Source organism: Bubalus bubalis, chromosome 6 (genome assembly GCF_019923935.1).
Source record: "Bubalus bubalis isolate 160015118507 breed Murrah chromosome 6, NDDB_SH_1, whole genome shotgun sequence".
NCBI lineage: Eukaryota > Metazoa > Chordata > Mammalia > Artiodactyla > Bovidae > Bubalus > Bubalus bubalis.
The window spans coordinates 35233240-35255177 of record NC_059162.1 but is presented as its reverse complement, the minus strand read 5'-3'; the positions used below and the strand labels follow the sequence as shown (position 1 = coordinate 35255177).

The window sequence follows — 21938 nt, the reverse complement described above, 5'->3', positions numbered from 1 at the left end:
TTCATTTTTATAACCTACTATTACCTTGCAAAAATAAAAAAACCCTATTTTTAAAGCAAATTTCATATTTTTTAAATAATTTTTGTGATTTTGCTTTGTTTTTTAATATTATATTTTTGAGAGTCTAACCTCTACTCTAGATTTTTAATCGTTGCTTTTTGGTATTGGTTATCAATTTTGTACCTTTAAGAATCCAATCTTCAGTACCCATTTTTACTTAGGAGTGTGATTACTGGTTTGATTTCCCTCTCCCCCTTTTGACTCTCCATTTTCTCCCCCAGGTCATCTCTATCTCCTCCCTCCCCCTTCTCTTCTCTACCCAACTCTGTGAATCTCTTTGGGTACTCTAGGCTGTGGAGAACACTTAGAAAACTTATTATGGGCTAGATCTGTCTCTCTCCTTTTGATTCCCCCTCTTCTCCTCCTGGTCACCTCTATCTCCTTCCTCCCTCTTCTCTTCTCTGTGTAACTCTGTGAACCTCTCTGAATGTTCCAGACTGTGGAGAGCACATAGGGAATTCATTACTGGCTAGATTGCTCTCTCCCCTTTTGATTCCCCCTCTTCTCCTTCAGGTCACCTCTATCTCCCTCCTTCCTCTTCTCTTCTCCATGTAACTCTGTGAACCTCTCTGGGTGTCCCCCACTGTGGAGAATCTTTTCTCAATTAACCTAGATGTTTTATCATCAGTGCATTATGGATAGAGAAGTCTTGAGGCTACTGTAAGAATAATATTGAAAACCAGAGGTTGGAGGCTTAAATCCAAAGCTTTAGAACACCAGAAAACTCCGGACTCCAGGGAACATTAATTGACAAGAGCATATCCAAAAGCCTCCATACCTACACTGAAACCAAGCTCCACCCAAGAACCAACAAGTTTCAGAGTAAGACATATCAAGCTAATTCTGCAATAACACAGGAACATAACCCTAAGCATTAAAATACAGGGGGCCAAAAGTCACACCAAACCCATATACACCTCAAAACTCACTACTGGACACTTCATTGCATTCCAGAGAAAAGAGATCCAGCTCCACCCACCAGAACACCGACGCAAGCTTCCCTAACCAGGAAACCTTGACAAGCCACTCGTCCAACCCCACCCATAGGGAGGAACCTCCACAATAAAGAGGAACCACAAACTTCCAGCATTCAGAAAGGCCACCCCAAACACAGCAATCTAAACAAAATGAAAAGGCAGAGAAATATTCAGCAGGTAAAGGAACAGATAAATGCCCACCAAACCAAACAAAAAAGGAGGAGATAGGGAGTCTAAATGTAAAAGAATGCAGAATAAGGATAGTAAAAATGATCCAAAATCTTGAAAACAAAATGGATTTACAGATAAATAGTCTGGAGACAAGGATTGAGAAGATGCGAGAAATGTTTAACAAGGACCTAGAAGAAATAAAAAAAGAGTCAATCAATAATGAATAATGCAATAAATGAGATCAAAAACACTCTGGAGGGAACCAACAGTAGAATAATGGAGGTAGAAGATAGGATAAGTGAGGTGGAAGATAGAATGGTGGAAATAAATGAAGCAGAGAGGAAAAAAGAATTAAAAGAAATGAGGACAACCTCAGAGACCTCTGGGACAATGTTAAATGCCCCAACATTTGAATCATAGGAGTCCCAGAAGAAGACAAAAAGAAAGGCCATGAGAAAATACTTAAGGAGATAATAGTTAAAAACTTCCCTATAATGCGGAAGGAAATAGCCACCCAAGTCCAAGAAATCCAGACAGTCCCAAACAGGGTAAACCCAAGGTGAAACACCCCAAGACACATACTAATCAAATTAACAAAGATCAAACACAAAGAACAAATATTAAAAGCAGCAAGGGAAAAACAACAAATAACACACAAGGGGATTCCCGTAAGGACAACAGCTGATCTTTCAATAGAAACTCTTCAGGTCAGAAGGAATTGGCAGGACATACTTAAGGTGATGAAAGAGAAAAACCTACAGCACAGATTACTGTACCCAGCAAAGATCTCATTCAAATATGAAGAAGAAATCAAAAGCTTTACAGACAAGCAAAAGCTGAGAGAATTCAGCACAACTAAACCAGCTCTTCAACAAATGCTAAAGGATCTTCTCTAGACAGGAAACACAGAAAAGGTATATAAAATCAAACCCAAAACAACAAAGTAAATGGCAACAGGATCATACTTAACAATGCCTCAACCAAAAGAAAAAGACTGGCTGAATGGATACAAAAACAAGACCCCTATATATGCTGTCAACAAGAGACTCACCTCAAAATAAGGGACACATACAGACTGAAAGTGAAGGGCTGGAAAAACATATTTCATGAAAATGGAGACCAAAAGAAAGCAGGATTAGCAATACTCATATCAGATAAAATAGACTTTGAAATAAAGGCTGTGACAGGAGACAAAGAAGGATCAATCCAAGAAGAAGATATAACAATTATAAATATATATGCACCCAACATAAGAGCACCGCAATATGTAAGGCAAATGCTAACAAGCATGAAAGGGGAAATTAACAATAACACAATAATAGTGGGAGATTTTAATACCCCACTCACACCTATGTATAGATCAACTAAACAGAAAATTAACAAGGAAACACAAACTTTAAATGATACAATGGACCAATTAGACCTAATTGATATCTATAGGACATTTCACCCCAAAACAATGAATTTCACCTTTTTCTCAAGTGCACACAGAACCTTCTCCAGGGTAGATCACATCCTGGGCCATAAATCTAGCCTTGGTAAATTCAAAAAAACTGAAATCATTCCAAGCATCTTTTCTGATTACAATGCTGTAAGATTAGATGTCAACGACAAGAAAAAACTATTAAAAATACAAACATATGGAGGCTAAACAACACGCTTCTGAATAACCAACAAATCACAGAAGAAATCAAAATATGTATAGAAATGAATGAAAATGCAAACACAACAACCCAAAACCTATAGGATTCAGTAAAAGCAGTGCTAAGGGGAAGGTTCATAGCAATACAAGCTTACCTCAAGAAACAAGAGAAAAATCAAATAAATAGCCTAATTCTACACTAAAGCAACTATAAAAGGAAGAAATGAAGAACCCCAGGGTTAGCAGAAGGAAAGAAATCTTAAAAATTAAGGCAGAAATAAATGAAAAACAAACAAAGGAGACCATAGCAAAAATCAACAAAGTTAAAAGCTGGTTCTTTGAGAAGATAAATAAAATTGACAAACCATTAGCCAGACTCATCAAGAAACAAGGGAGAAGAATCAAATCAACAAAATTAGAAATGAAAATGCAGAAATCACAACAGACAACACAGAAATACAAAAGATCATAAGAGACTACTATCAGCAACTATATGTCAATAAAATGGACAACTTGGAAGAAATGGACAAATTCTTAGAAAAGTATAACTTTCCAAAACTAAACCAGGAAGAAGTAGAAAATCTTAACAGACTCATCACAAGCACGGAAATTGAAACTGTAATCAGAAATCTTCCAGCAAACAAAAGCCCAGGTCCAGACAGCTTCATAGCTGAATTCTACCAAAAATTTAGAGAAGAGCTAACACCTATCCTGCTCAAACTCTTCCAGAAAATTGCAGAGGAAGGTAAACTTCCAAACTCATTCTATGAGGCCACCATCACCCTAATACCAAAACCTGACAAAGATGCCACAAAAAAAGAAAACTACAGGCCAATATCACTGGTGAACACAGATGCAAAAATCCTTAACAAAATTCTAGCAAACAGAATCCAACAACATGTTAAAAAGATCATACATCATGACCAAGTGGGCTTTATCCCAGGGATGCAAGGATTCTTCAATATCCACAAATCAATCAACATAATACACCACATTAACAAACTGAAAGATAAAAACCATATGATTATCTCATTAGATGCAGAGAAAGCCTTTGACAAAATTCAACATCCATTTATGATAAAAAACCCTCCAGAAAGCAGGCATAGAAGGAACATACCTCAACATAATAAAAGCCATATATGATAAACCCACAGGAAACATTATCCTCAATGGTAAAAAATTGAAAGCATTTCCCCTAAAAATCAGGAACAAGACAAGGATGCCCACTCTCACCACTACTATTCAACATAGTTTTGGAAGTTTTACCCACAGCAATCAGAGAAGAAAAAGAAATAAAAGGAATCCAGATTGGAAAAGAAGCAAAACTCTCACTGTTTGCAGATGACATGATCCTCTACATAGAAAACCCTATCAATGATTATAGTAAAGTTGCAGGATATAAAATTAACACACAGAAATCCCTTGTATTCCTATACACTAACAATGAGAAAACAGAAAGAGAAATTAAGAAAACAGTTCCATTCATCATTGCAACAAAAAGAATAAAACACTCAGGAATAAATCTACCTAAAAAAACAAAAGATCTATATATAAAAAACTATAAAACACTGATGAAAGAAATCAAAGATGACACAAATAGATGGAGAAATATACCATGTTCATGGATTGGAAGAATCAATATAGTGAAAATGAGTATACTACACAAAGCAATTTATAGATTCAATGCAATCCCTATCAAGCTATCAACAGTATTTTTCACAGAACTAGAACAAATAATTTCACAATTTGTATGGAAATACAAAAAACCGCAAATAACCAAAGCAATCTTGAGAAAGAAGAATGGAACTGGAGGAATCAACCTGCCTGACTTCAGGTTCTACTACAAAGCAACAGTCATCAAGACAGTATGGTACTGGCACAAAGACAGAAATATAGATCAATGGAACAAAATAGAAAGCTGAGAGATAAATCCACACACCTGTGAACACCTTATCTTTGACAAAGGAGGCAAGAATATACAATGGAGAAAAGACAATCTCTTTAACAAGTGGTGCTGGAAAAACTGGTCAACCACTTGTAAAAGAATGAAACTAGAACACTTTCTAACACCATACACAAAAATAAACTCAAATGGATTAAAGATCTAAATGTAAGACCAGAAACTATAACACTCCTAGAGGAAAACATAGGCAAAACACTCTCTGATACAAATCACAGCAGGATCCTCTATGACCCACCTCCCAGAGTAATGGAAATAAAAGCAAAAATAAACAAATGGGACCTAATTAAACTTAAAAGTTTTTTCACAACGAAGGAAACTATAAGCAAGGTGAAAAGACAGCCTTCAGAATGGGAGAAAATAATAGCAAACAAAGCAACTGACAAAGAATTAATCTCAAAAATATACAAGCAACTCCTGCATCTCAATTCCAGAAAAATAAAGGACCCAATCAAAAAATGGGCCAAGGAACTAAACAGACATTTCTCCAAAGAAGACATACAGATGGCTAACAAACACATGAAAAGATGCTCAACATCACTCATTATCAGAGAAATGCAAGTAAAAACCACAATGAGGTACCATTTCATGCTGGTCAGAATGGCTGCTATCAAAAAGTCTACAAACAATAAATGCTGGAGAGGGTGCAGAGAAAAAGGAGCCCTCTTACATTGTTGGTGAGAATGCAAACTAGTACAGCCACTATGGAGAACAGTGTGGAGATTCCTTAAAAAACTGGAAATAGAACCGCCATACGACCCAGCAATCCCACTGCTGGGCATACACACTGAGGAAACCAGAAGGGAAAGAGACACATGTACCCCAATGTTCATCGCAGCACTGTTTACAATATCCAGGACACGGAAGCAACCTAGATGTCCATCAGCAGACAAATGGATAAGAAAGCTGTGGTATATATCACAATGGAATATTCAGTTCAGTTCAGTCGCTCAGTTGTGTCCGATTCTTTGTGACCCCATGAATTGCAGCATGCCAGGCCTCCCTGTCCATCACCAACTCCCGGAGTTCACTCAGACTCATGTCCATGGACTCAGTGATGCCATCCAGTCATCTCATCCTCTGTTGTCCCCTTCTCCTCCTGCCCCCAATCCCTCCCAGCATCAGAGTCTTTTCCAATGAGTCAACTCTTTGCACAAGGTGGCCAAAGTACTGGAGATTCAGCTTTAGCATCATTCCTTCCTAAGAAATCCCAGGGCTGATCTCCTTCAGAATGGACTGGTTGGATCTCCTTGCAGTCCAAGGGACTCTCAAGAGTCTTCTCCAACACCACAGTTCAAAAGCATCAATTCTTCTGTACTCAGCCTTCTTCACAGTCCAACTCTCACATCCATACATGACCAGTGGAAAAACCATAGCCTTGACTAGACGGACCTTTGTTGGCAAAGTAATGTCTCTGCTTTTTAATATGCTATTTAGATTGGTCATAACTTATTACTCAGACATTAAAAAGAATGCATTTGAATCAGTTCTGATGAGGTGGGTAAAACTAGAAACTATTATACAGAGTGAAGTCAGAAAGAAAAACACCAATACAGTATACTAACACATATATATGGAATTTACAAAGATGGTAACAATGACCCTATATGTGAGACAGCAAAAGAGACACAGATGTAAAGAACAGTCTTTGGACTCTGTGGGAGAAGGTGAGGGTGGGATGATTTGAGAGAATAGCATTGAAACATGTATATTATCATATGTGAAACATACTGCCAATCCAGGTTTGATGCATGAAACAGGGTGCTCAGGGCTGGTGCATTGGGATGACCCTGAGGGATGGGATGGGGAGGGAGATAGGAGGGAGGTTCAGGATGGGTAACACATGTACACCCATGGCTGATTCATGTCAATGTATGGCAAAATGCACCACAATATTGTAAAGTAACTAGCCTTCAATTAAAATAAATAAATTAATTAAAAAAAAAAAGTCCACCAGCCTAAAATAAATAAATAAAACATCTTGAGCTAACCAAACACTTTTAGTTGCCCAGCCTCTTTATTCATTGCTCACAGCTCAAAGACCAGATCCTTTAGAGCAGGAAGAAAACATCTTTATGGCTCCAGAACCTGAGAAGTGGACTTTGTTGTCTCCTGCTTTAGGACATTCTAATTATCAGCTTCCCCCTTTCTACCTCATGTACAAGAGCAGAGAAATGCATTAGGATTGCTTACTCAAAGGCACAGAGGTCAACACCAATCTCTTGGCTTTGACACTCAATCGGACCTGTGGCCAGAGGTCTGCCTCCATGCATAACAGCTATTTCAGAAGCAGCAGCCCTTACAACATAACTGAGGAAATGGTGACTGTCTCTCCACTTATCATCTATGTTCCCCCATGCAACAGGAGGCTTGCTCAATTCTCATCACACTCAATACCTTTCTGCAAGCTGTCTTACCCCATATGAAATATCATTACTAACTTGTGACATAACCCTGCTACAACAAGCTCAACCTTGCAACTCTTGTCCCTTTACATAGTGGCAAAACTACTCATTACTGTCTGATCCTAACTGGTCAGTTATTAACTCTTAGCATGGCACCGCACTCCAGTACTCTTGCCTGGAAAATCCCATGGATGGAGGAGCCTGGTAGGCTGTAGTCCATGGGGTCGCTAGGAGTCGGACAGGACTGTGTGACTTCACTTTCACTTTTCACTTTCATGCATTGGAGAAGGAAATGGCAACCCACTCCAGTGTTCTTGCCTGGAGAATCCCAGGGACGGGGGAGCCTGGTGGGCTGCCATCTCTGGGGTCGCACAGAGTCGGACATGACTGAAGTGACAGCAGCAGCTGCAGCAGCAGTGACTTACAACTTCCTTATGAGTCACCAAATCTGCCCAAGAGTCATTTCCTGAATATCTCCCTGTTGCTCAAATGTGGTCTAACCCTTTGACACTGACTTTTTGAAGTAAGCATTGGAGATTAAAAATTCTCCCCAACAAGGAACATGATTTTATGGCACAGGTCAATCCCAGTGATATGGGACAAAGCAAACCTCTAAGTTGTTTGGAAATGCTTTTAGAGAATGATCTTGATCAAAAGGGTGATAATGTGAAATAAAATGGAGTCATTTATGTCAAGGGGTTTTAAAATGAAGCCAAAAGGCCATTCAAGAGTTAGACCTTATGTACGTCTCACCAGGTGGAACCATGAACTTAAGAACTGGGCCACACCACAGACAGTCCAAGGACTCTGCAAGAACACTGACAACTTGTCACAGTAACGAATTCTTATCTCCCTCCAATGATAGCCTTAGCCATCAATCATGTTTCGCCAACTAAATTCTGCCTTCAGCTCCCTCTAAAATTCTTTGTAATGCAAACCTCCCTTCTTTGTCATTAAAAACCCCTTTTACTCCCTAGCAGACAATGTTGATATTGCTACCCAAATCTGGGTGCACTGAATTGCAATTCTTTGATCCCAAATAAATGATTTGTGTTTGATTATTTCCTGCTAGGTTTCTTCAGGCTGGCAAGTACAAAGAATAAATCTGTGCTACTCACACATCAGTCTCTTGGCTTTATCAATATGAAATTTTTACAAACCAAAGAAAATATGCCATTTTTGCTTATTATCTCTCTCTTCAAAATCCCTAGTATCATCTTCCAAGCTTAACAACTACATCTGTAATCATTTTTTTAAAGTATAACTAATTTACAATGTTGTGTTAGCTTCAGGTATACAGCAAAGTGATGCAGTTATACAGTCTTTTTTTTTTTTCAGATTCTTTTCCATTATAAATTATTACAAGACATCAAATATAGTTTCCTGTGTTATACAGTAGCTCAGTGGTAAATAATCCCCCTGCCAATGCAGGAGACATGGGTTTGATCCCTGGATTGGTAAGATCCCCTGGAGAAGGAAGTGGCAACCCATTCCAGTATTCTTGCCTGGGAAATCCCATGGGTAGAGGAGCCTGGCAGGCTAAAGTCCATTGGGTGGCAAACAGTCAGACACTACTTAGCAACTAAACAAAACAAGGTCCATCCATCTTGCTGCAAATGACATTGTTTCATTTTTTTTATGGCTGAGTTTCCACTGTGTATAAATACATATTCTTTATCCATTCATCTGTTGATGGACCTTAGGTAGCTTCCATGTCTTGGCTAAATAGTGCTGATATGAACACTGAGGTGCATGTATCTTTTCAAATTAAAGTTTTCTCTGGATACACACCCAGGAATGGAACTGCAGAAGCATATTGTAGCTCTATTTTTAGTTTTTTTAAAGGAACTTTCATACTGTTTTCCATAATGGTTGTACCAACTAACATTCCTACCAACAGTGTACAAGGATTCCCTTTTTCCACACTGTGTCCAGCATTTACTATTTTTAGACTTTTTAAAGATGGCCAACTGGCTGCTGTGAGGCGATACTTCACTGTCGCTTTGATCTGCACTTCCCCAATAATTAGTGATATTGAGCATATTTTCATGTGCCTGTTGACCACCTATATGTCTTCTTGGGAGAAATGTTTGTTGAGGCCTTTTGCTGATTTTTTGATTGGGTTGTTTCTTGATATTAAGCTGTTTGTGAATTTTGGAAATTAACCCCTCACTGGTAGCACTGTTTGCAAATATTCTATCCTAGTCTACATGTAGTTTTTTCATGTTGTTTATGGCTTCCTTTGTTGCACAAAAGCTTTTTAAGTTTAATTAGGTTCCATTTGTTTATTTTTGTTTTTATTTCCCTTACTCTAGGAGATGGGTCCAAAAAGATATTTCTGTGATTTATGTTGAAGACTTGTTCTGCCTATGTTTTCCTCTAGGAGTTTTATGGTATCCAGCCTTAGCACTTTAATCTATTTTTATTTTATTTCTGTATATGGTATTAGAGAATTAAACAACTATATCTGAATGTGAGTCTATTACCTTCATTAATAAAAATAATTAACAGGGAAATCTAATACAAAAGATCACAGGCATATGGGGTCTCAGAAAGATCAAAGAATACACCCTTGAATCTACTTTCATTTACAAACTGTTTCCTGGCAGACATGTACTTCTCCATATAAAGTCAAATTCTAACAATGAGAACTACTTAACTATATTGTTGGATTCAAAAGATTGCTACAAACTCACCTCATATACAGCAAGATCTATACCTGCATAAGGTATGATGCCTAATAAATTGGGAACATAACCTTTGTAAAAAGCTCCCATGCCTTCATATTTCAAAATCTTCTTGGCACAATCAAACATTCCAGAGTATTGTCCAGTTTTGCCTACAGCCAGCCTGGTTTTCAGAACCTGGTTATGAAAGAATATAACAAATACTATTATTCACACTAATGCTATCATCATAGAACTTGAAAGAAGTAATTTTACAGAGAACAAATACCTAGCATATATTGTCACTCAAATGACTGTCCAATTTGTTGATGTGTAAGAAACTCGTACACAGTATCTCTCTTGAGGGTCTAAGACCAGAGTCAAGAAGATGCTTTAGTTGTAAAAAGAATCTGAATTAGGGAGTGGCAGAGGAAACAGAGATAATCTATTGATATCTTAACAAAACTGTGACAAATTAGATATGGAGGAAGGGGGAAGGATGACTCAAGAGTTTCTAGCATGGAACTCAGGATGTGGCCAGCAGGATAAAGGGAAGGTGATGCTATTAACTGAGGTGGAGGATGTAAGAGGAAGCTTAGATATTAATTAGGATATCTTTTGAGGAGTGTGTGGAGTAATATGAGCAATAATATTAAGATGCTTGAAAGGAAAGCTATATTAACATACATACCATAAAGATGAAAATTAACGGTATTTCTTAGGTCTTTTCAGTTATTAAAAAACCCTTTGTCATATCAATAAAGATATCCACATCTGTAACATTATTTTTACCCTAAAGGAGGAGTTGGTGAACTTTTTCTATAAAGTGAATATTTTACTTTCTGCAGGACTAAAATACCAGGTCTCTGTTGCAAATTCTTTGGTTTTGTATTTTGTTGTTTAGTTTTTTAAACCACCTTTGAAAGGTAAAAATGCAAAAACCAAAAAAAAGGCTGTACAAAACAGTTCACAGATCCATGGTTTGCTAATCTATGCTCTATTGGAAGGATGTCCAGTTAGGATTATCATCACCTAATCTAATTCTAAGGTTCCATTATAAAATTTATGGTACAGAAACTCTTTAGAGAGAATTGGGTGTTCTAATTCTTATTAACACTCTTGCAACCAGCCTTCAAGATAAACCCCAACTCTCCCAGCCTCCTGGTATTTATACCATGTGTATCCCCTTCCACCGTCTACCAGGGGCAGTCTGTGCAACCTACAAAATACAGCAGATATGACCAAAGAGTGCAATTTCCATCTTGGGTGTTCTCTTTGATAACTCATTTGGAAAAAAATACAGCTACCATGTTATGAGGAAACACAGCATCCTATGGAGAGGCCCATGCAATAAGGAACTGATATCTTCAACCAATAGCTATGGAGCCCTGGCAATACACACATGAATAAACTTAAGAGGACGTCCATCCCCCATTGATACCTGCAGGGACTGCAGCCCTGGCTGACACCCTGACTGCAGGTTGTGAGAAATCCTGAACCAGAGGCCAGATTCCTGACCCACAGAAACTGTGAGATGATAAATATGTTTTAAACTGTTAATTTTGGGATAACCTATTATGCAGCAATAGATAAAAATACAAACACCATTAATACAAAAGACTTTACAATAGTACTTACCTCCATAGGATAAATAAAAGTCTGTGCAGTTGCTCCAGCCATGGAACCAGATACAAATCTCTCAAAGGTTCCTATTTTCTGTCCTTCCTCAGTAAGCAACTTCTTGTACTGTGTAAATGAAGTTTTAAATGTGCATTAATATTTGCTATAGAATGAACTGTGTTCTTCCCCCCTTTCTCCCTCCCACCCCCACCCCAGATTCATATTTTGAAACTGCATTAACCTCCAATGGATGGTATCTGGAGATGGGGCCTTTGGGAGAAATTATGGTCTAATCATGAGATTGGGCCCTCATGACAGGGTTAATGTTCCTACAAGAGACATCAGAGATCTCTTTACCTTTCTCCCACATACATGTTCAATCTCATCCTCCCTCCCTCCCTCCCCTTCACTTTTCTCTGCCTCTTCCTTTCTCTCTATCTCCCCCCTCACCCAACATGCATGCACCAAGGAAAGGCCATGTGAAACAGACAGTGAAAGGGTGGCCATCTGCAAGCCAAAATGACAGCCCTCACCAGAAACTGAAGCACTTTGATGACAGATTCCCCAGCTCTAGAACCACAAGAAATAAACTTCCATTCTTTAAACCACCCAGCATATGGTGCTCTGTTATGGCAGCCCAAGCTAAAACAATACCAAAATACAAATCAGCTCCTAGAAACCAATTAATTGACAATGCGAAGTTTCTCAAAATGCACACACTGCATTAACACTATCTAACAGAAAAGCAAGGCTTGAATGCTAATAGACTCATTTACTGGAGAGTGATTTTCAAGTTAGAATTCCACAAAACACAGATGGTCCACAGAGGTGACCCTGTAGCTCCTTTGCTGAAACAGAATCACAGCATTCTTCTCCAGATGCACAGGTTAATAAAGTGCTCACAGCTTTTAGATACTGTCCCCATGGTTTTAACCAGTACAAATAAATCAGTAACAAACACATAATAAAACGACTTAGAATAAAAGTTTTTGTAGATAATACATATGATTACACTAACAAAACAACCCCAGACCCCTTGGCCCACCAGCACTAAAGAAAGTGACAAGGCTGATCTGGCCATGGGTGGAAGTCTGGCACAAGTGCAGCCAAAATATCGATGGGGCAGGATGTAAATATCATGGGCTCCAAAGGCAGGCAGACCTGAACTGGAGCCCTACAACTATATGGCTCTGAGTAAGTTCACAAACATACCCAAACTGCAGGTGCCTCATCTGTGATAACAATACCTATACCAAACAGGGTTGTTGAAAGAATTATTAGGTAATACATGTAACACAGTTAGCACAGTGCTGGGCAAATGTTCAATAAACATTGTTGTTGTTATTATCATTATCATCTTTATACAGCTTGGAGAGAAAACCTCTGCCCAAATTAGACTGTGGTTAGAAGCCAAGCAAATCAGATTCTTTCTCCTAGAATTGTGACATGGTGTAATTAGGCACTGATACCAGAGGGAGAAATGGACAAAGTGACAAAGAAGCAGATACATGGAGAAGGGACAGGTCAGCAAGGTTCCACTTCTGCACTCCCTAAGGCTCCTCCCCTTAATGCCCCAGGCATCCCCACAGTGACCCCTACCACCACCCCTACCTGGCTTTCCTGAGCCAGCCAGAGTTCAATTCCTTAAAATCAGAAGAACTTAATGCAAAATTACAGGAATACTTTGTCCTAGTAAAGTTGTACTTCTCTGCTCATGATAAAAATTGAATACAATTTCAAAAAGTTCCCCAAATGGCAGATATCTGCCTCCCCCAAAAGTCAATGTTTCTATGGCCTCTATTTCTTGAACTACATCCTAATGTTAATAAGCAAAACTTCTCTTCTGCATAGGCTCTATTAATTTTCCTGTATGTTAGATCATCACAATCATTAAATACAATTTATTGAAAACCGTCCTGCATATGAATAGGAACCTTGAAGACATATCTTTTACATACTGTACCCCAACCCAAAGCACCCATCAAAAGTACTCGGTAAATACTTAGTGACTGGTAGAGAATAAATAGTTTAAGAGTACGGGTTTGGGGCTTTTGCACCCCAAAACATACCATGCACAAAGGGAAGAGTTGAGGACAGAGATACAGGGTTAGGCAAAGTGACAAGGGCTTAACCCTATGTCACCAAGCTTAGTTTCTACCCCAGGGATGTGGTGTCAGGTGACAGAGGCTTTAAGAGGCTTGCTCAAGGCCACAGAATTTGACTTTTTCAAAGGAGGTTTAGATGGGCTCTCAAAGCCATTGAAAACCTTTTCAGGATTTCAATTTCTTTACTTTCTTTCTTCCAATTTGTTTTTCTTTCCATCCACCCTATCCATGTCAACTCTCTGTCCATTTGTCAGAATATCTATTTCAACCTTCTCCATTCCATTCTCCTCCAGCTTCCAGTACCACTTCCTCCCTCATTCTAAAAAAAAAAAAAAAGTCCTTTCTTGGGAACTCAAGGAAGAACAAAGAGGCCATCAGGCAAGGATATCTTGGTATTTTTGTCCACTTCCCGCATAATCACCCACATTCACTTCTTCCTAAGCTGACATGAGAAGAGTTCTCCATGCAGTCAAAGGCAAATCCTGCCACAATCTGGATAACATTTCTTCCCCGCCCTTCCACTCCTACCCGACACACATACTTTCCCTGAATACCTGCAACACTTATCTAACTGTCTCACTTGTATTTTTTAACTTCCTTCTTTGTACTGACATGCTTCCTTCAGCCACAGGCATGCCATGAAAACAAAATATCAAAATCCAACTTCCTTCCATTCTCACTCTCTCCTTTGTCTTTTCTCCTCCCTTTCATTGAAGGTAAATTCCTAACAAAGGTGTCTACTGTCCAGTTCTCTTCGCCTCCCATTCCCTTTAGCTCATCTCAATTGGTTTCTCACCTCACTACTTCTCTGAAACATTTATACCAAGTTTTCCTATCCCTGAGGTGATAAATCCTAAAAGATAAAACTTTTTATCATATTTCCTACCCTTCATGAAAGTCTCTTCTTCCTCTGACTCCTAGGCCATCACTTTCTATGAATTCCTTTCTGTCCCCTTGGCTGCTCCTTCTCAGTCTCCTTTGCAGGTTTCTCCTTCTACTTCTCCCTGGGCCTATCCCCAGAACTCGTCACATTCTGTAAGTCTTCTTGAGTGATCCATTCCAAAGCCTTCACCTCAATAACAACCTATCAGAGATCAAAGGTCCTATTGTCTACTCCTTCTACATGTTACAGAAAGAGCTCAAGCCCAGCCTGTGCAAAATGCAACCTGTCATTTGATCTCAAGATTGATTCTTCTTTTTGTCTTTTCTGTGTATCTGGTTGCTCAAGTTAGAAATCAGAAATCATTCTTGATTCTTCTTTTTCACCTCCACATCCACTCAGTGAGTTCTGTTGTTTCTATTTCCCCAAATATTTTTCAGTTCACATCAGTTTTTCGCCAATCACTGCAGCCACTGCCTTATACTGATACTCATCATTTCCTACCTGAATCCCTGAATTATTTCCTTAAATAGTCTTCCTTCCTCCAATAGAGCCTCACTCTCTTCCAACACCTCTACTTTCCAGGTTGATCTTAAATGCAAATACACTCATTCCACTTCCCTACATAGGACACTTCAATAATGTCCTCCCCACGGATAAAATCCAGACTCCCATCACATCTGGCTCCTGCCTATCTGTCCAGCCTGTTTTCATCATCATCTTCCTGGACATACACTCCATGACACTTGAGCCCAGTGAAACTTCAGCTTCCTTAGTGAATGATGCTCTCCCGTGCCTACATTTCTGTCCACGGGCTGCCACTTCTGTTCAAAATACCTATCTTTCCTTTCATCTTAATGAACTTAAAACTGAGGGCAACCTTGGGCTCCAAACCCAGCTCTGGCAGTTCTTTGTTTTCATTCATTCAACAGGGATTTTCCGGAACTGGGAACATACACTGAAAACAAATACTGCCTAAGGAAGCTCACAGTCCTGAATTCAATACTGAATTCTGATGAAAGTTCTAACAGAGGAAAACAAAGGGAAGGTTTGCTGGAGGAAATAACTCTCCAGTAAAGTGCTGAATCATGTTTACCACCGTAAGACCTAGAGAAAGAGGAATGGGATGTGTGCGTGTGTATCTGTGTGTGTGTGTCTGTGTGACTAGAGTGGGGGTAGTGGAGGGATGACTGTGAAGTACCCCTGGGATATCTAGGTGGAGATGTACAGATATGCAGTGCACAGGTGGATGTGTAGGTACCAAGAGGAATAGAAAAATGCTAGAAGGGAAGGCAGTTAGAATACAGATGGCAGCTGAAACCATGAGAACACACCACCACACTGCCTCCCTGATCCTGATAAAACCGCACTGTTACACCAGTGAGAACCAAAATGGACCACCACTTTATCCTCTGTTGATGTGTTTAAGACATCTACATACCAGGCTGACACTATCCTTTTCTCCATTTTTCTAAACTGTTAGTTTTTCAATGAAACAAAACCTATTTGAATCCAGAAGGGAGCTAGCTAGGTACTCTGGGAAATTTGAGAATATATATGGCATAATAGTTAAACCAGAGTAGTTTACAATTCACTGGGGAAAAGAATGGGTTTTCTATTATCCAGTGGAAAACTGAATATTCCATAATATAGTATTCTAAGGAAGTCAGGCAGGTGAGGCATCAGTTTTGGTTGGGATGCTTAGGAAATGCTTCTAATAGGAAGCTGGACTTAACAGAGCCCTGAGGGATAAACAGACCTACACCAGGGAGAGAAAATAAACAGGTACAACAGGCCCCAGAGACCACCACAAGGACACTGTACCACCTTGTGCAGAGAGCTGTCTCCTGATCTCTAAGAAAAGTTATCAAGCAGAAATTAGAATACTGTGAAGAGCACCCAGAAAGGAGTCTGGCTGGATGGAAGCAGAGGATGCCTGTTGGTGGTGTCCAAGGTGAAAATTAGCCAAATAGCATGAAGTGTAACACACATATCTGCTTACACTAATACAAACTTCCACAAATACTGACTTCCTGCCTATGGAATAATGGTTTTATTAATATACTTCAATATTTGTTTTAGGCTCTGGCTTTCCTATCATAAAATCCAGTATGTGGTCAGAATAACCTATAGGTATCTAAAATGTAAGCCCTAACTCATGATTTCATAGAGGGAAAATATCCTTCCCAATGACAGGCTATAATTTAAGTCATAGAGGCTAGATTTTTTCAATTTTTTTCTTTGCTTCTCTATTTTTATAAGCCAAGAAAAGACTCCTCTAGACTTTGTAACCTTCTCAAGAGTATTCTGTTGCTAAAGAACTAAACACTAAAAAAAATAAAAATAAAAAAACTAAACACTCTCAAAAATAATCAAAAATCTATCTGAAATAATACAACATATAAGGTGGAGTTAAATTTCAAGGTTCTTATTATCTATGGTTAACAATGACAAAAGAAATCATGGAAAGAATAATTTTGTGCATGCTTAACTAGACAACTCTGCTACTGACCATAAAGAGAAGCCAATTCTAAAATCTACTAGTGTATTTCCTCTTAACATCAAATTAACTGAAAGGTTAATTCAGAAGTAAATCACATTCATTCATTTACTCATTCACTCACTCATTCAACACTTATTGAAGACTTATCACATGCCAGGCTCTGTCCATGTGCTAGAGTGCATGGAGAAGCAGCCAAGCCCCCAACTGATGGAGCTTTCATTCTAAATTCAACTCAGTTTTATAGCAATGTCAGATTACACAAAGAATCTGAACTTAAAAGTCTTCCTTCCAGATTCTGGATGGGGACACTTTCATAAAAACTTATGTTCATGTGCAACTTCTATTCTGAATTCAAAATGAGTAAGCTAAAATCTTGCATTTCCTTTAAGAGCTACTTAGAAAACACAAAAACCTTTCTGATATAAGTAATATGAAATTCAGAATCCCAGAATTTAGTGTGGAATCTCTAAATTAATCTAATCTCCTGTAACAGAAATTCTTCATAGAGTATATGTGGAAAATTATCAGGTATTAAAATAATAATCTAAAATGCATGGTATTTTAATTGTTATTGAATCAGTTTGACTCCTCCTTGTTAACAAATTCCATAGGTGATAACTATTACCTGTTCATACGCCCAGAACTTAACAGCTGTCTCAGGAGCAATTTTAATGACATTTGTACCATTTCCTCTCCAAAGCGAGCGGATACCTCCTTCTTTCACCATCTGTTGAAAGCCGCCATATATGTTCATTTTCGCTGATTTTGATCCATGGACCTAAAAATAAAGCAAAATGATATAAAATACTGGTGAGATGCTATCATTACTATTTCTAAAGCAGCAATACAACCACTCTCTTTCCTTCAATACTATTTATTACTACAAAAAGATGTATTTGAAAATATAGAAGGTTGAGAAAATATATAATGGGAAGAACTATTACCACCATTGTAGAAGCCTGATCTAAGAAAAATTGATATCCTCATTTTGGGAAAGCAGAGAAGACATGATCGAAATTAAAATCATGAACAACACCCATAAGATAAAATGAACCAACTTAATACTTATTAGGCTATGAAACACCCTTTGGCATATAAGCAAGTTCAATGTAAGACAAATTAGAAAAATATAGTGAAGGCAATATATTATTCCTCCTCCCTGAGAAATAAGACAGACATGAAATATAAATAGGACTGAAAACAATTTGGATATTATGTTTATCAGAACCATAGAGACTAGGACATACATAGCCTGACACCAAAAACAAAACCTGTACATTCTATGGCTTAACTTGAGGTATCATGTGTGAACTCCTGACCCAGAGAGTATCGATAAATTACCTGACTCATACTACCAATGTCATAGTTGCTTAAACTAGACCCTATGCTTGCCTCTATCTAAAACTGATTACATATAATAAACCCCAAATAAAGAAGTCAGCTATTCTTTTTTGTGAGCTTCCCTGACTAGTGTGCAACTCTGTGCAAGTTGTCACAGGCTGATGCCAAGAAATAACACACTGTGACTCTTCAGGGAGAAAACAACAGAAATTCTGCATTTGATTCTTCCATGGACTCAGCCCTATGCTCTTTGCTCCTTGGCTGATTTTAATCTGTATCTTTAGTTACAATAAATCATAACCATAAGTATAAAAGCTTAAAGTGAGTTCTGTGAATTACTGAATCCAAAGGTACTTTGAAAAACTTTCTGAACTTGTAGGAAATAAAGTTGAAATATATCCATTTTATTTTAAATAAACTGCACAGTAAAATATGACAAAGGAAAGATGAGTGCTTATTCAAAATTTCTCAAAGTCAATTTACTACCATTCCTAAAAACAAAAATACATGCTGTTTTTCTCTTCTTTCTCTTTAAAGCAGTATCATTACCCCTAAATATATTTTGAGATGTAGATATATTCTAGATGAATTCTAGTTGAAAATATTGTCAGAAATCATTCTGTACAGAAATCTAAGGACAAATACAAAAGTACTGACCACAGGAACAATGACACAATTTTTAAAAAACCTTCTTAAAGCAACTACTGTGTTCTAGGGGGTATTCCAGCCTACCAGGCATTTTCCCATAACTTACATTGTTTAATGTTTTTACCACTCTTGCTAGATAGTCTTGCTCCCATTCTAGAATGAAAGAAAATGAAGCCTCAGGGGTTTCAGGCAGTATGAGAAATACAGTCAAAAACACTTCATTCCTTGTCTAATTTGTTGTGAAGGAAAAGTTATTCAACTCTCTGAGCCAGATAATATGAGGATAAAATCCCCTGGCTGCATTATTAGAAGATTAAATGGGCTACCATAATGAGCACCAAATATTAATCCTTTCCTTTTCCTCTTTCTTTCCACTCTGACCAGCCAGGGTTACACTGCTAGTAAATAGCAAAGTCAATCTATAAAACCAGGTCCCTTCTGCTAACCTCAGATTTAGAATAACTTTTTAAATTACATCCTTGTTCCAGCAGTCTAGATTCCAGAAAAAACCCTCTCTTAAGAAAGTACATAAAATAGAAGGAAAATATAAGTAGTTTAAGGAGAGTACTACAACAATGGCCAGAGATTTTCCTTTCTAATTAAACATTTGAATAGGCACAGGATGCCAAGATTAAAAGTTCATCACACACATGTTCATCACACCTTCCTGGAGAAGGAAATGGCAACCCATTCCAGTATTCTTACCTGGAAAAATCCCATGGACAGAGGAGCCTTGCAGGCCATACTCCATATGGTCACAAAGAGTCAGATATGACTGAGTGACTGAGCACATACATACGTACCAACAATTTAAAGTAAATATTTACATGGACTGAATTTAGGATTAATAGCAATAAAAATGAGAGACTCCTTTTTAAAGGTATGATTATTACTGAGATATCTTTTATCTTTCTTCAAAGTACCACATTTCTCACTATTTCAGAATATGTTGGACACACTTAGACACTGGGTCCTAAAGCTCACCTGCATCATGACTTTCAGGCGATCCAGAGGGGCCGTGCTTGTCCGAGAGACGGCCCCGGCAACGCCTCCTGCCAAAAGCTGCCTCCACCACTGTCCCGACTTTTTTTCATCTTCTGTGAATTCATCTGGAATAGTTAAACTATCTCCTATGTCAATACCCTGTTAAAATGGAAGAAAAATCCCAAGGCTCCTTCAATTAAAGATAGATCATTCCAGAAGGTTTGTTTCTTTTAGAGAAGAATTACGTGTTATTTTATAAAGATCAGTTTCAATCCTTAGAAAGTATTATACTGAGCCAATCTGAGCATTTAGGATTATAAATAGCCTATTTACACTAAATAAAGTACAAGTATCAGTCCATAAGAAATGAAAATTAACAGTAATTACAAATTGACAATACCAACAATTACAAACTTTCTTAACAGATTCAGGATAACTTTTCTAGGTCTCAGTTAGAATGAAAGAGCAGTGTTTTATCAGATGTAGAGAATCTTACTAGCTATAGAAAGAATTATTTTGTCAGTTCTTCAAAGATACTCCTTTTATCTCAAAGTTATATCTACATTATATTTTCTATCATGATATGTGCTCTAAATATATAAATGAAAATTAAATTAAAATTGTAATGTGAATGCCCCTAAACTTATTTCCTGTCTATAAATATTTTTATAAATCCAACTTGCCATTTAAAAATTTAGCTAACAGGGAGGTATTGTTTAAAATTATCTACCTTTCCATCTAATTCTAAACATTACAATGGATTACAAATATAACTTGACAGAAACAAAATTGTATAATAATATTTTTACAGCTTTATTATCTAAATGGTTCTAGTGTAAAAGATTTTATAGGTAAGAGTGTCAGGGTTAGAAGCTATGCTACAATAGAAACCCTCTACTTCATTTTTACTATCAAAAAAATGGATACATGATTATAGCCTCAACTATTAACTATCTCCAAAGATAAAATAATAATTTGATCATGTAAACATGATTTCACATAAGCATAAATTTTATCAAGGAAACTGAACTACTAATATAGTATTATTTTATACTCATAGTTGAAAAGGAATCATTTTCTGTTGTTCAGTCGCAAAGTCATGTCTGACTCTGCAACCCCGTGGACTGCAGCTCACCAGGTTCCGCTGTCCTTCACTATCTCCTGGAGTTTGCTCAAACTCATGTCCACTGAGTCAGTGATGCTATCTAACCATCTCATCCTCTGCCCGCATTTGTCACCATTCATTTTACAATTTTCTAGGTAAGATTAGGCATTGTTACTAGTGGCAATGTGAATGCTAGGCTTCATTTAGTACATATAAAATGTACTGAAATCCAGGAATAAGTATAGAAGTCAAGCCTATTAGAAAAATTAAAATTCTCTCAAAGAGTTTCCATTGTTTCCAGGAACAGATTGCACACTGAGATGAATTTTTATTTATGTCAAGATATTTCAGCAGGATATTAATGGAATTTAATTAAAATTTGAAAGTTTTGAGGAATACAGAGATATAGGTGTGCAGTGCTGAGCAGATGAGCCAAACATTTATTTAACCTTCCATGATTATTACCATAGATGCCTTATTCCAGAGATAAATCTGAACAAGCAAGTTTCAGAAGGGATCTTTGGCCATATCAAGCATGAGGTACTGAGATATATTATCTCAGTGATATTATTATCTATACAAAGTAACAGCCTGTAACCTTTACTCTTCCCTAAGGCAGAATCCACAGAGTCAAAGGCTTTGGCATAGTCCATAAAGCAGAAGTAGATGTTTTTCTGGAACTCTCTTGCTTTTTCCATGATCCAGCAGATGTTGGCAATTTGATCACTGGTTCCTCTGCCTTTTCTAAAACCAACTTGAACATCTGGAAGTTTACGGTTCACATATTGCTAAAGCCTGGCTTGGAGAATTTTAAGCATTATTTTACTAGTGTGTGAGATGAGTGCAATTGTGTGGTAGTTTGAGCATTCTT

General features: G+C 37.8%; 1 protein-coding gene across 1 annotated transcript in view; it reads right to left on the bottom strand.

The window, feature by feature from the left end:
- LOC102416262 (calcium-binding mitochondrial carrier protein SCaMC-1) overlaps positions 1-21938 on the bottom strand; it is a 58204-nt gene that overhangs the window by 10438 nt on the left and 25828 nt on the right. The window contains exons 5-8 of the mRNA XM_006045130.4: positions 19963-20121; positions 17615-17767; positions 11520-11627; positions 9912-10079 (exon numbers count right to left, since the gene is read on the bottom strand). Coding sequence (XP_006045192.1) covers positions 9912-10079; positions 11520-11627; positions 17615-17767; positions 19963-20121 — 588 coding nt within the window. The remainder of the gene's footprint in view (positions 1-9911; positions 10080-11519; positions 11628-17614; positions 17768-19962; positions 20122-21938) is intronic.